Here is a 13,489-nt window from a genome sequence, read left to right as displayed (position 1 = left end):
ATATATTTACAGTTACACTCGCAGGACAGCAGTCATTCCAGTTGCTCCGGCTCGCCATTGGATTCGCCAGCAGGCGGCACTGCCACCACGCCCAGCGTTCAACAGGTAATTTTGGAATAATTTATCAGAGTTAATATATAAAATAGGAACCTAAGCTAGTTAAGGTTTTAAGCTACGCTTGCGTATAAATATTTTAGGGCTACATTTATTTAAAGCAATAAATATAAGCCTTGTCAAAGAGGGGTAAACATGTCCCATTTTTAAACAAGTTTAGAAATCTTTCTAAGCTTTCGAAAATTTAAAATGTTTCTATTTTTTCAAAATTTCCCTTAAAAATAAACACCAAATGTAGATATATAAATCAAAAGACAAACGATCCATCAATCAATCAGTAATTGACTTGCAATTAAAGGTCTGAAGAGGCATGACAAAAGGGCTGAACCAAGTCAGTTAGTAGATTTCAGCCGAAAGGCGATAGCGATGATTCCACACAGGAAAGGGAGGCGGTGGCAGAGCCTCCAGTTTATGAGAAAATTTTTGGTTGAAAAAACAAATTGAAAAGTGCAAGCGTCTCCTATAAATTTGTTTGCAAGTAATAATCATAAATCACAAAAGAAGGCAAAGTATCTGCGAGCGTGTGTGGGCACACAGACACCTGCCAATTACTAGCGGGGAAAGTGCAAGTGCATCTATATATGTACATACATCTATCTATGTATCTATCTATTTATCTGAGGGATGCGACCTCTAATTGCCGCCGTGGCAAGTGCAATCCGCGCCCGCTTCATATGCGAGAATTAATCGCTGAAGTTGACACCAGCAGCAGCCAAGCGGCCGCAGCAGTTACGTGCCTCATTAAGGCCAATGTCAGTCAGCCAGTCAGTCAAGAGTGTGATTCTCCCCCTCCCCCGTCAGATACTCACACCCGTGCCAGCGCACAGATACATTTTACACATTTACGGATTCAGATGCAGATGCAGTTGCAGATACTCGAACGCAATGCCGCAAAAAGTGAAATCAATTCACGCTGCGTCTCGCAATTGACGCCCACTCCGCCGCCACCGCCGCAAAAAATCTCAAGACGCCGGCTGGACAGGGGACAAACTTATGGACAGAAAGACTCAAAGACAGACAGACGCCGGCCAATGGCCAATGGAGAGTAAGAAATAAAAAACATAAAACAAAAAAGATGCAGAGTGCGTGGGTCGATTTTGCACGGCATCGTGTGGTCGCGTGGGTGACTCAAACAGTCATCGAATAAATGAATAAGTGAATGAATGAATGAATGGATAAATGAATGAATGAATAGTTAGAATGGTTACAATTCTATACTGGTCATATAGAGGCGCCTAGATTGAAGTGGCCAGCAAGTAAATTTACTTATATTTACTTCATTTATTTCAAAATTAGGAAAATCACTTTAGGTAGTGACAGTTTTTCAATGTTAATTAATAGTTATAAATATCCGACCAGATTAAGCGAAATTGTTGCTCTTAAACTATTAAAAGCAATTTACATTCACATTCAAGAAACTTCGAAATTTTGGGCGCCCTACGGTTCACTTTGAATACTTTTAAGAGCATTTGACTCACTTTACAGCACATTTCGTGCTTTTTACATAACTTTTGATGCTTTTTACAGTTTATTTGTGGGTCTTTCACAGCATTAACATAAAGGCATCATCAACATAAAGGCAAGAATTTCACATTCCTATTCAAAGAAACCCAATTTTGTCGCCCAACAGTTGATTTAGAGTACTTTTTGTGGTTTTTACATAACTTTTGATGCTTTTTACAGTTTATTTGTGGGTTTGATAGAAAATTGTAACCAAAAATTAAGCAATTATTATTAATTAAACACAAGAACAAGCTTACAATAATTGAACAATAATATATAGAGAAATAACTGATTGAAAAATGTAATTGCCAAACGCCACGTTTCAATGTTTTCATCCCAAAATACATTTCGCAGCTCAAAGGTTGGGGTTCGCTTAATTTTTTTTTATTTTTTCGCTTTAATGCCTCTCAATTTACATTTAAGTATGGCATTAAAGTTTCGCTAACAATGTCTCGTTTTCATAAGGCTTTACTCTGCGTACTTTTTCGTTATTTCATTTCGGTTTTTTCCTGTGCATACTAATGAAGTATGAAGTATTTTCGCACAATTAGCAGGAGATTTGTCATTCCGATCGTGACCCCGGGCCAGACCCAAGGGACTTGGACTCATCGAATGTGTGTTTCCTGTGTGTGCGAGGTTTGGTTCCCCAAATATTTGCACAAAAATTGTTGCCGAAAAAAAGAAGGGTAAATGTAAGGCGAGGGAAAATTATAAGAACGGCAAACAGACAAACGAGTGAAATGTGCAAACATAAGGCAAACAAAATGCAAATTTTACCAGAAATGAAATAAAAATAAAAACTGTTGCCATTTCGTTCGAATTTTGCGACTTGAGTTGCAGCGATGCGAAGTGCAAAGAAAGGCTCGGCCTGGCGATACAGATACGGATACTGAGATACTAACAACCAACCTGTGTCGTCTCCTCTGCCTCCCCCCAACGCAATTGCACAATTTTCCAGCAGAAGTTTCCACCAGCAGCAACTTGTCCGCTGACCATATGGTCATGTGCTCCATGTTTTTTGGCTCCAATTTGGCCAGCGCATGCGATTATTATGATTTTGCTTTTCGGATTTCGGCATTTTTTTTTTTTTTTTTGTTTTTGGTCGCTTTTTTTTTTTAAACAAAAAATTTATTTATCTGATTTCTGGGTCAATAAATAAAACGCTGCAAGCAGCAGCGGCAGCGTGCCTAAAATTCAAATGAAGCCCGCAAAGCGAGGCGATGCCCAAAAAATTAACAGAAGTCGAAAGAAATCGAGACAGGGACTGGGGCATCCGAACAATTTCTCGACCAGACAACACAAACAACATGAGCAAAAAAAAAATAACAAGGGAATATCCAACAGTCTGGCCGACAATTCAATGAGCTGCGGATTGAAAGGGCTAATTGAAGGCACAAGTTTGACAGGCATTCCCCCTGATGGATGCCATATTGCGAGATGATTTATTGTGGGATATTAACTTTCAAGTCAACCCACAGATTATATTTCTAAAATATACGAGACAAGGGATGAGTCGTACCATATATTAAATAAAATATATCAAATAGGTCAAGTTAGGGCATCTTTTTAACCCATATAACCGAATGCTGGCGCTGGAGTTGTCAATCAGCGATTGTTCAACGAAAGTTGACAACGTGCCGAATGCAACGATGACCATCTGTTCCCTGTCCTGATCTCCAAAAATGGAGCGACGAGTGCCTCTCGAAATTGTTTCGAGGTTGCACTTTCCGCAGGGAGAGTGGGAGAGTCACCTCTGGGCGTGTCCCTCGCAGATTTCTATCTGTAGTATTTATAATTCATGCAAACTCGAGTATGTGTGTGTCCCCAAACCCGAAACCCCAACCGAAACCCAAAACTTGAGCCCCATTCCAGAGCCAAGCCCTAAGTCAAAGCGCAAAAAAAAAAAGAAAAAGAAACTAAAAAAAGGTCGCTGGAGTAAATCACAAACAAACAAAGCTGAAAATGCCGCTGCTGCTGTGGTGGGGAGAGATAATCTCCTCTCGGAATCGAAAAAGCGGGGCCGCGATTCGTCATATCTACCTGCCCTGAAGGGCGTCCAACTCTCGAGAAACTGTGTCGAGCTCTCACTTCTCACGCATCACTCATCGTCACTCCAACAGTCCTTGAAGTAGAGGGGAGGCAGATCCACCAGGTGATAGGAAATAGGATCAATGGGTTATGAGATAATACTTTGGAAGAGTCTAAAGGCGGAAAGCTGGAAAAACAAATAAGGAAATGTTGTTCTAAGATTAATATACTTTGGGGAGAAATGTTGTGGTTAAATCCTTCCTAAAAGGGACAGAAAATTTGAATATCTTAATAATTTATCGATATCTAAACTAATAAATCGATACTTACAATTTGCGATACACAAATGTGCAATAAATCGATACTTTTTTGATATAATAAAGCCCAAACTTTGGTTTAAATAAATTTGGTTAAATTATTTAAGATGTTATGAAATTTCAATCCTAACTAGAAACTACGGAAAATTTTAATGTTAACAATTTATCGATATTAGCGATATTTGCGAAATGAACAATACATCGATATTTTCTTCGATATAATGAAGTGTAGAAAAGCCTACAATTAGTTTTAAATATATTCATTTAAATTCTACAATATCTTTTGAAATTTACATCATTAAATCGATATTTTTACGGTAAAAGCGATATTTTTCGATATATCAAATTTTTCTACATTTTCCATAAGACAATTCTCCTCGATATACAACCCCCAAATCCAAACTCTAACCAAAGAAACTATCGATCAAGTGAGCTCGAATTCTGTTTGAAATGTCACCAAGCCAGTGGACTTGAACAACCTGGGGCTGCCTTCTTTGGCAGTCAACCGCTTTGGCCAATGGTGACAAACCACTTTTCGGGGGCCACTAGCCAAGAGGGTTTAGTATATAAAAAAGAACAAACAATTTAGAAGAAAATATTTTAAAAAAATATTTAAAAATCATGAAAAACCCACTCTAACCCCTGGCTTCCACCTTAATTTCCCTCTTTTCCTGTACTATTTTACAGACCTGCTCTCGCTTGATCAAGGAGGGCCTGAAGCTCTCCATCCAGAGCAAACGCAAGCTCTCCACCTGCGACTCCAGCTCCGGTTCAGAGCAGCCGCACTCCAAGTGCTCGCGACGCAGCAGCAACCACAACGGGCACAGCGGCGGCAGTAGCAATCATTACAGCGGCAACATGAGCAATGCCAACGACGACGACCTGGAGGAGACCAGTGATGAGGACAGCGAGACCAAGTCGCAGCCCAAGGGTCTAACGCCCGAGGATGAAGATCGCCGGAGACGGCGTCGCGAGCGCAACAAGATTGCGGCCACCAAGTGCCGGATGAAGAAGCGCGAACGTACACAGAATTTGATCAAGGAATCCGAAGTTTTGGATACCCAAAATGTGGAGCTAAGGAATCAAGTGCGCCTGCTAGAAACGGAACGTCGCAAGCTAATGGATATGCTGCAATCTCATGGATGCCTGCGCGCCGGCGGCTGTCAGCTGCCCACGCATCTCACGCAGTCACCGGCCCACAAGTATCTCGCCGAACTGGACTTGGATGATGCGGTGGTTTCCAGTGGAGGAGCCAACAACAACAATAACAACAGCAGTAGTGGCAGCAACACCAGCAATCAGCAGCGAGTTCAAAGCATACCATCAATGGCCACCTTCAAGTTTGGCTCCAAAACGGCAGCGGCGATGGCCCAACAACTGCCCACTGGCTATTGCAAGCCCTCGCCCAGTGCCCAGGAGTTTGAGCATGCAGGCTACCAGCAGCATCATCAACAGCAGCATCAGCAGCAGCACAATCAGCAACACTCTTTGAATCCCGCCAGCAGCAACATTGATCAGCAGCACCAGCCAAATCCCAGTCCCGGCCTCCTCTCCGACTATGTGCCCAATTGCGATGGCCTGAGCAGCAACAACAACAATCCGAGCAACAACACTAGCACCAGCAGCAGCAGCAACAGCAGCAGCAATACCAGCAGCAACACCAGCAGCAACACTACGTCCACCAGCGCCATTGAGTTTGTGAAAAACGAACTGGTGGATTCGCAGAGTCCCTACACCACCGCCCTGAGTGCCGAGCGGTTCCTCTTCGAGCCAAGTGATGGCTTTCCGGATATTAAGCATGCAGTCAGTGTTTTGCCTTCGCCGTGCGGCATCAATGGCCTTAACATGGCCAGTGTGGTGCCCACGAATGTGGGCTCTAATGGCGGCAATCATAATGGCAGCAATGGCAGCGGCAACACCAACACCACCAACAGCAATAACAATAATAACAATCATCTGATGGACTTCCATCAGGGACTGCAGCATGGCAATGGTATTGGTATTGGCATTGGTAATGTGGGTGTTGGTGTGGGTGTAGGCATGACATCCTGTTACGATGAGGATCATCAGCTGATGCTCATGAAGAGCGGTTGCTATGCATCGGATCTGCTGTCGCAGCTGGTGGACGATGGCGTTGCTGGGGAGTATGTCGACTTGGACACAGCCACCGCGTTCATGACCAACGGGGGTTGCCTGGCGTGAGGAAGGGCGCCGGACAGGGAGCGGGATCGAGAAAGGGAACGGGAAGGGGAACGTGAACGGGAACGTGAACGTGAACGAGATCGAGACCGTGACCTGATGCTACCCGCCTTCGAGCAGTCCACCGGCCATCATCAGCAAGCCCAACACCAGCATCATCATCATCAGCAGCAGCAGCAGCAATCACAGAAACCGCAGCAGGTGACTCATCAACCGGATCGATATCAGGGTCAGGCACAACACTCCAGCCCACAGTTGGACCAGCAACAGGTGGAGCTGGAGCTGGAAATGGAGCTGCAGCTGGGCGAGGAGCAGGATCCGGCCTGGGCCCATGTTGACTATTGGTGCTAAGGCCCACAACCTTATCATTATCCAAAAAACAAACAAAAACGAAAAAAAAACAACAATCTAATCTTAAAATTAACCGCCACTCATCGACTAAGCAAAAAGCAAAAGCAGGAAAGCAGAAGATCCCTCCAAGTCCCCTCCCAAGAAGTTCCCAACCCTCCAGATAATAATTTCTTCCAAAATCATTTCAAGTTCTATAAAACTTTTTATAAAGTTTAGCACATTTGCGACAATCTTGGATATTTTAGAATATATATTTTTTTTAATTTTTGTTACAATTTAACTTTTCAATTTAAATTCCTTACAAATCCAAGTTCTTCCAATAGCTGAGTTTCCCCCCAGATCCCAAGACCACTCGAATATCATCCGCCGAACCCAAAACCCCATCCCCTATATGTATGTATATTCCTCCCTGATCCCAAGTCCGCCTGGAGCGGCATCCAGCCTGTGGCTTGACTACCTCATGAAGCAAGAAGCAGTAACAATTAACAAGTAACTATCATTAAAAAGTTTTAACGTTTAAAAAGAGAAGAGTAAGACGAGGAGAGCACACAAAAAATAAGAAAAGAAAAGAAGTAGCACTTGCACAACTGTACATAACCCAACTTTTTGATACGATATCATTTATCGATAACATTCCATTGCAAGCCTGCATCGAGAAAGAGAAGAGAGAGGGAGAGAGAGCGCAGTGATCAACTGCGTGCAGTCACATCCGCATCAGTAATTATTAATTTTAATTTGTTCAATTATTCTTTTCTATGCGTAACGTATTTTTGTTTGCTCTTTGCTCCACCCAACGAAGCCTTAAAAATAATGATAACTACTACTATATATGCTTATGTGTGTAAAAAACAAAAAAAAAAAAACAAGAGAGAGATTAGAGAGAGAGGAGTATTTCAAGTTGATATATGCGATATATGATGACGTTTGATATTTTTTCTCTAAATCCTAGGCTTAGTCAGTGATAAACCCGTATATATATACCATATATACCTTATATATAAACAATACATGTATGAATTTTTTGTTTTTTTTTTTCGTGTCCATAATTTGTAAGCTATGTTTAAATGATAAGCGAAAAAAAAATGTGTGAGCTGTTGCCTTAATCAAAAAATGAGAAAAAAAAAAAAACAAATTTCAATTGACAACTAAAACTAAATTACTAATCTACACTTTGTTAATTCTTTTGCAAACAAAAAACTAATCTACATATACAAGAACAACAAATAATTAAACAATCTATATATATACAAGATGGGAAAAGAGAGAAGATATATTATATATATATATGTATTTTCGGTGGAATCGAAGACCTTAAAGTGCTGCTAAAAAATTGAAACTTTGCAACTCCTTTCAACTTGCGCCTTATTATAGTTAAAAAACAGAAAGCAAATAAAATGAACAACTTTTGTAATTTATATTATATATGTATACAAGTCGAAGATTATATATATACTAAAAAGCAAAACTTATATATATATTTGTGTGTGTCTATTGCTTGATCAACGAGTTGAAGCAGAGTTCATTAATATATATAAAAACATACTTATACACGGATATAACAATTATATATATACAAAAAAAAAACATGTGTGTGTATAAACAGCTGTGAACACCAAAAAGTGGCCTAAAAGATCATCCCCCAAAAAACAAAAGAAATTCCCCTCACAACAAGTGCTTTGAAAATTGTTTGTAAAAATTGTAATGGTAATTGCCTCGATTTGTACTAAAGAGTTAACCAACGATAACGATAAATGATAATCGATAAATTATATCTATGTTAAATACGCAAAAACAAAAGAAAACCAACTATTTGTAACATATAACTAAACCCGAAAACAGCTCTTGAAACCAACCCCCCCCCCCTCCCCTGAGCACCGCCTTTTTCTAGATGTACCAAGTCTACCATAATGTATCCCCCCCACCCACACACCCACGAAAATGCCTGCCTATTTGCCCCTGAATAGGAATGTTAAGCATACAAGAAAACTCTGTGCAAAGTGCATATTTCTTTCCACTTGAGATGGAAATCTTTGAAAATTAAAATTGTATTTGAGCCTTAAGCATTAAGCAAAAGTTTACCTCACACACTCGCACACACACACACAACCCTGGAGAATTTTAGAGCAGAATGACTTCCATTCGCCGACAATTGATATTACGTTCAGCTTCCAAATACAGAAAAAACTTACAAAAATCACGAAAAAGAAAAACTTAATCAAGTTTCAACCACTCAGGTCAGGCGAGTGAAGAAAGCTGCGCCCAGGGTTGCCACCACATTCGATGTTAAATGTAATTCGTAACTGTAAATGTTAACTGTAAACCGTAAACTGTAAAAAATGGCAAAATGCAATCAACTCCATATGTTAACATGCAAAAGGAAAAAAAAAGAAACGAAGAAAAGCAAAGTACTCTCGCTTGTACATTTTTTGTTTAATATTTGTAATCGATAATTTCGCGATTTGTTTTGTTTGTTTTCGATTAATATTCTCTAATATATATATATATATACCTATATAAATATGGCCTAAAAAAACACACAAAAGAGTCGAGTTTGAGTTTCAAGTTTTTGGGATTTCGTGGGCTTCTTCGCTTCTGGCTGCAGCTGTGCTGAAAGGCGAAGTTATTATATTATTAATAGAGCATCGTAGAAGTAGAACGTCATTGGAAACTCCATCTATCCATCCATAACCATCCATTTGATCAAACCATTTCGCTGTCATCCTTGCAGGACTCATGGCGCATCAGCATTTTCCCTCCTTCCCCACATTCTGGACGATACATTTTTGACTTTGGAACGACAGGACCTCCTACTGACCCTCATCTTTAGCTTTTAGTTTTAGGCTACAACATACAACACAAAGTTTGTTTCAACTTGAACAGAAATGCGCTACAAAAGTACCTGGACAACGTAATGTAACGATTAACGATTAACGATCAACCGATAAATACCGATAGATCAGGGTTGCACAGAAAGAAACGATCACTCAGCTGCAGGCAGAAGGAGAAACTGACCGCAAAATCACAAAATCACCTTTCGAGAGGCCCTTTAATTTGTATAGTTATATAGAGCCCTATTATATATCCATGTATATTGCTAAATTAAATTAAAAGCTATCGATAAAGTTAAAGATCTATATGTGTGTGTATGTCCACGACCGCAAGAGCAAGCAGCAAACGAAACAAAACAAAGAAAACTCCCACAAACTGTGCTAAAAAAAAAACAATTGTAAAAAATATTAAGAAATGTGTCGAATGTGTTGAGAGAGAGCGCACGAGTCCCAGATGTTATTTGTGTAATTTTGACCAGAGCAAAACTATACGGTAAATAGATCTAGCCGACTTGAAAGCCAAAAGCAAGCAAAAGGAACAACAAACAGCAAAAACCAAGTCCAATCCAATCTATGTCCAATTGTTAGTCGATATATATTGTTAACTCCACTCATAATCCCGCGACCCATCATCCCCTTATCCAGTAGCCGCCGTATCTTGTATCCGTATCTCTAACGCTCGCTGTATCCGCCATCCGTATCTCTAACTGTCTCTGTAAACCATCTCCGATCCGACTACAACCGATCACACTCTAAAAGAACTACAATAAAATTAAAGTTTAATATCCAAATATGCCCTTTGAGTTTGCTTTGGATATGCATCAGCCTGATTGATCTAGCAATCAGATCTCGGATCTTGGACATCATACGACGGGCCCCGCAAGGCAAATACATAGCTGAATCAACAACCTGACCTGCCTTTACTGCTACCCTTAAATTATTAAAAAGTAGGGTATATGGGTGTATGGAAGTTGTCTGTTGACTTGCTGGTGAAATTACGCTGTCTTGACAAGTGTACCATTTTGTTTTTTAAAAAAATGAATGAAAATTTTTGGAAAATGCAAGGGTATACCACAAACTCGTTATTAAGTCAAGGTATCCCAAGCTCTTTATATTGTCTGCAAACCATTGTTATTACAGGGTGTCCCAAACGTCGTATCGTGAAACTCTGTTGACTCAATTGTAAGCTTGTGCGCTTTTGCTCTTGGCGCGTGTCTCCGCGTGGGCGTGGGACAATCTGTTCTACCGAACCGAACCAATCCGATCCTAACCACACTCCACTCCCCGTCCAATTTCCAGATCCGATCTGCATCGCTGACGGGCTTTGGCTATAAACAGGCGGTGACATCATGTCGCTGCTGTGTGTCTTGCAAGCGGGATTCCGTCTCCGTCGTGTCGCCAACTATTTGTGGATAGAAGCCAAGCTGAGAGGGAGATAGTAGCGCAGCTCTAGCTCTCCGCTAATATGCATAAGTTGAAGGCTCGCTTTCGACGCTTCAAGCTTCAAGCCGGGCCGGGTCGGACTGGGCTGGGGTGATTAATGCTGCCCCCGGCCGTGATTAATGCCTAATTGCTTATTGAATGTCATAACAGTAATAAAAGAACGAAAAACACCGCACCAAAAATCCTTCTCGGTGCAGTGTATGTGTCATAGATTGGGTCACCGTGTCGCCACGGGACGGATGAGGAGTCACATGCACTGGACACACGATGTGGGTGCAATCACCGGAGATGGTGATGATGATGATGATGATTCCTCGAGAGACAAGCCCCCGGGCGAGATGACACCCCGGTACTGTATTATTATTATGGCTTACACAGATTTTCTAGGACATTTTGATAGTTAAATTCAAGATTTTCAGCATTAGCTTGGTAGATCTGTATAAAGTAAATACTCTGATATAGTTTAATGATCATTTCAACATGGTATGGTATGGTGCAGCTCTTCAATATTTTGTATAGAATGTGTGGATCCCCGTTAGGGATTCTTTATATAAATAAAATTTTGCAGAAATTTTGTTTCCATATGGAAATCAAAATAGAGGCAGTCAACAGAGCCTGTGCTTTGATAAATTATGGCACTTAATCGCATAAAATATCGGTCATAAATAATCAACAGAAAGCATTATCATTGAGGTAACTATTAGCAATCACACACAGGTGTAGTATTTGTACCTGTATTTGTATTTAGATAGAGTCTTACATGTGTTGCAGCATGGTTATATTTATAGTCGTGCGTTAAGTGAAAAATTATGCCACCGAAAAGCAGGCACAGGCACTGGCATTGGCACAAGCACCTAGGCACAAGTGCGATTGTGATAAATGGGAAATGTCTTCGGGCAAAGGCTCTGAGATTAGCAATTTCAATCGCTCAACCGACCACCAAGTGCCGCCGACTCGCTGTCTGCCAAGGTCCCCACAGATCATTGGGGGAAAAAGTCCCATGACTCAGTGGCTTAGAAGGTCAGGGAGCGGGATTCAATGCGAAGGAGGACGGGCGTGGCCTGGTCAAGAACGGACTGCACACAGCGGTCAGGTCGAGTGCAGCTCGCCACCAAAGCATTGTCAACTTAATTAGCTGGGTGCGGTGCCAAATTGGTAAGTTTTGCAGTTAAAAAATTATATTTTAAGTCTAGATCTATTAGCAATAATATCCATAGTTTAATATAAAATTGATGTTAGTTGAAATTATTTATAAAAAAATAGTTCGCCCTGGTCTATGTGAGAATTTCCAACTAAATTGGTGTTACAGATGTAAGGATATTGCGAAAAATTGTGTCGATTAGAAAGAATACAAGACTTTTTGTAATAGTATAGTAATTGTGTGTGTTTTAGTTAATTTAAAATATATTGCAGATTATCTTATTTTAAATCCCATTCTGATTATAAATTTATAAAGAATTTTCTTTGCAATGCAGTAAATTTTGGGATGAATATTTTTAACCCAAGCTAATCACAAGCTAATTTTCTACCCCCAAGGTCGTTTACGCATTAATCCGCCTTCTCTTGGGCGCTTGATTTATGTGTCTGCTTTTGACGCACACACAACCCACAAATATATGCTAAAGGCAGCAGAAACCATTAAGATCTGCAACAATAAAGTCAGGTGCAGCATGCATTGTGATAAATTGCACATAAAAAAAATATATACACAAATTCTAAAACATTTAAATTCTTCAAATTATAAGAAATAAGTAATATATACAGTGAGCAAAACAAAGGTTCAGTATTTCAACTGTTTTGCCCACTGTACATACTCCGCAGGATCAGTTATAGCTGTCTCTTTCACTCCTTTACAATAAAGGAGAGAAGCGATAAAAAGAAATCTAAGAAAAAGAGTTGTCCCGTTAGCACGGTAACACAACATCTAGCTGACTCCCTCACTCCTACAGTAGAAAGAAGAGACACAACAAAGAGAGAACAAGGAGTCCCGTTGGGACTGAGAAGTCTCAAATTTGTTTGCAATTAGCCGTGTTGCCTGAGGCCGCCATGCAATAACCGCCCACACAATGGCGTTATTAATTGCAATTTGCGATCTTAACTCGGCTCAAATCCCCTCGAAATTCGCATTCAAATCGAAATTTAAGCGGTCGCCATCTTGCCAAAGGGAGGGGGAGGTACAAAAACAACAAGATTTAGCATCTACAGCAAATTAATAGCGCACATGACTAATTGGCAATCAATCAAGCTTTGATGTTTCTTCGCGCATTACTAAGCGAGTGCAGCAATGGATTTGCATATAGCTCGGTTATTACTCACCGGATTTCCAGAATCACAGCTTGTTCTCCAATTTTACACTTTTTTTTTCACCGGCAACAAGTTTTGCTTATTCACCACGAACTTTCGCGCCATTACTGAGCACGGGCTTTTTTAGTACCAAACAGAAGGCGTTATTGAGCTACCATATGGTATTGTCATCGGGTAAATACAATTTTATCGATTATTCTTATTTATTAAACTATATTGGAGGTTTTTTGCTTCCTCTTTAATAGATCTTTTTGATTTATATTATAAAATAAATTGATCATGTCAAACTAAATAACTAAACTTCTTAAGAGTTTTATTTTGTAGATTAGTTTAATAAATTTTGAGGTTTAGCCATTTTCGGAACCATCAAAGTGTCATCGATATGCGATATTTTCATCGGAA

General features: G+C 40.2%; 2 protein-coding genes and 1 long non-coding RNA gene across 3 annotated transcripts in view; 2 read left to right on the top strand and 1 right to left on the bottom strand.

Annotated features, from left to right (window-relative positions):
* The window catches only part of LOC108084666 (Activating transcription factor 3), a 41,715-nt gene extending 33,573 nt beyond the window's left edge, over positions 1-8,142 (top strand). Inside the window, exons 4-5 of the mRNA XM_017180988.3 lie at positions 13-105; positions 4,650-8,142. Of these exons, the coding sequence (XP_017036477.1) occupies positions 13-105; positions 4,650-6,164 (1,608 nt within the window). The 3' untranslated portion in view covers positions 6,165-8,142. The remainder of the gene's footprint in view (positions 1-12; positions 106-4,649) is intronic.
* The window catches only part of LOC121502061 (uncharacterized), a 95,155-nt gene extending 81,975 nt beyond the window's left edge, over positions 1-13,180 (bottom strand). The window contains exon 1 of the long non-coding RNA XR_011445629.1: positions 13,100-13,180. This is a non-coding gene — a long non-coding RNA (uncharacterized lncRNA). The remainder of the gene's footprint in view (positions 1-13,099) is intronic.
* LOC121502067 (putative uncharacterized protein DDB_G0288537) lies at positions 6,261-10,131 on the top strand. Its single transcript, XM_041774780.2, has one exon. It carries the CDS (start codon positions 6,261-6,263, stop codon positions 6,510-6,512), a length of 252 nt encoding a protein of 83 aa, XP_041630714.1. The 3' UTR covers positions 6,513-10,131.
* Positions 13,181-13,489: the final 309 nt, after the last annotated feature.

The sequence above is a fragment of the Drosophila kikkawai genome, chromosome X, assembly GCF_030179895.1.
Source record: "Drosophila kikkawai strain 14028-0561.14 chromosome X, DkikHiC1v2, whole genome shotgun sequence".
In the NCBI taxonomy this organism is placed as follows: Eukaryota; Metazoa; Arthropoda; class Insecta; order Diptera; family Drosophilidae; genus Drosophila; species Drosophila kikkawai.
The sequence above is the reverse complement of the archived record's forward strand: the minus strand, read 5'-3'. Positions and strand labels throughout refer to the sequence as shown.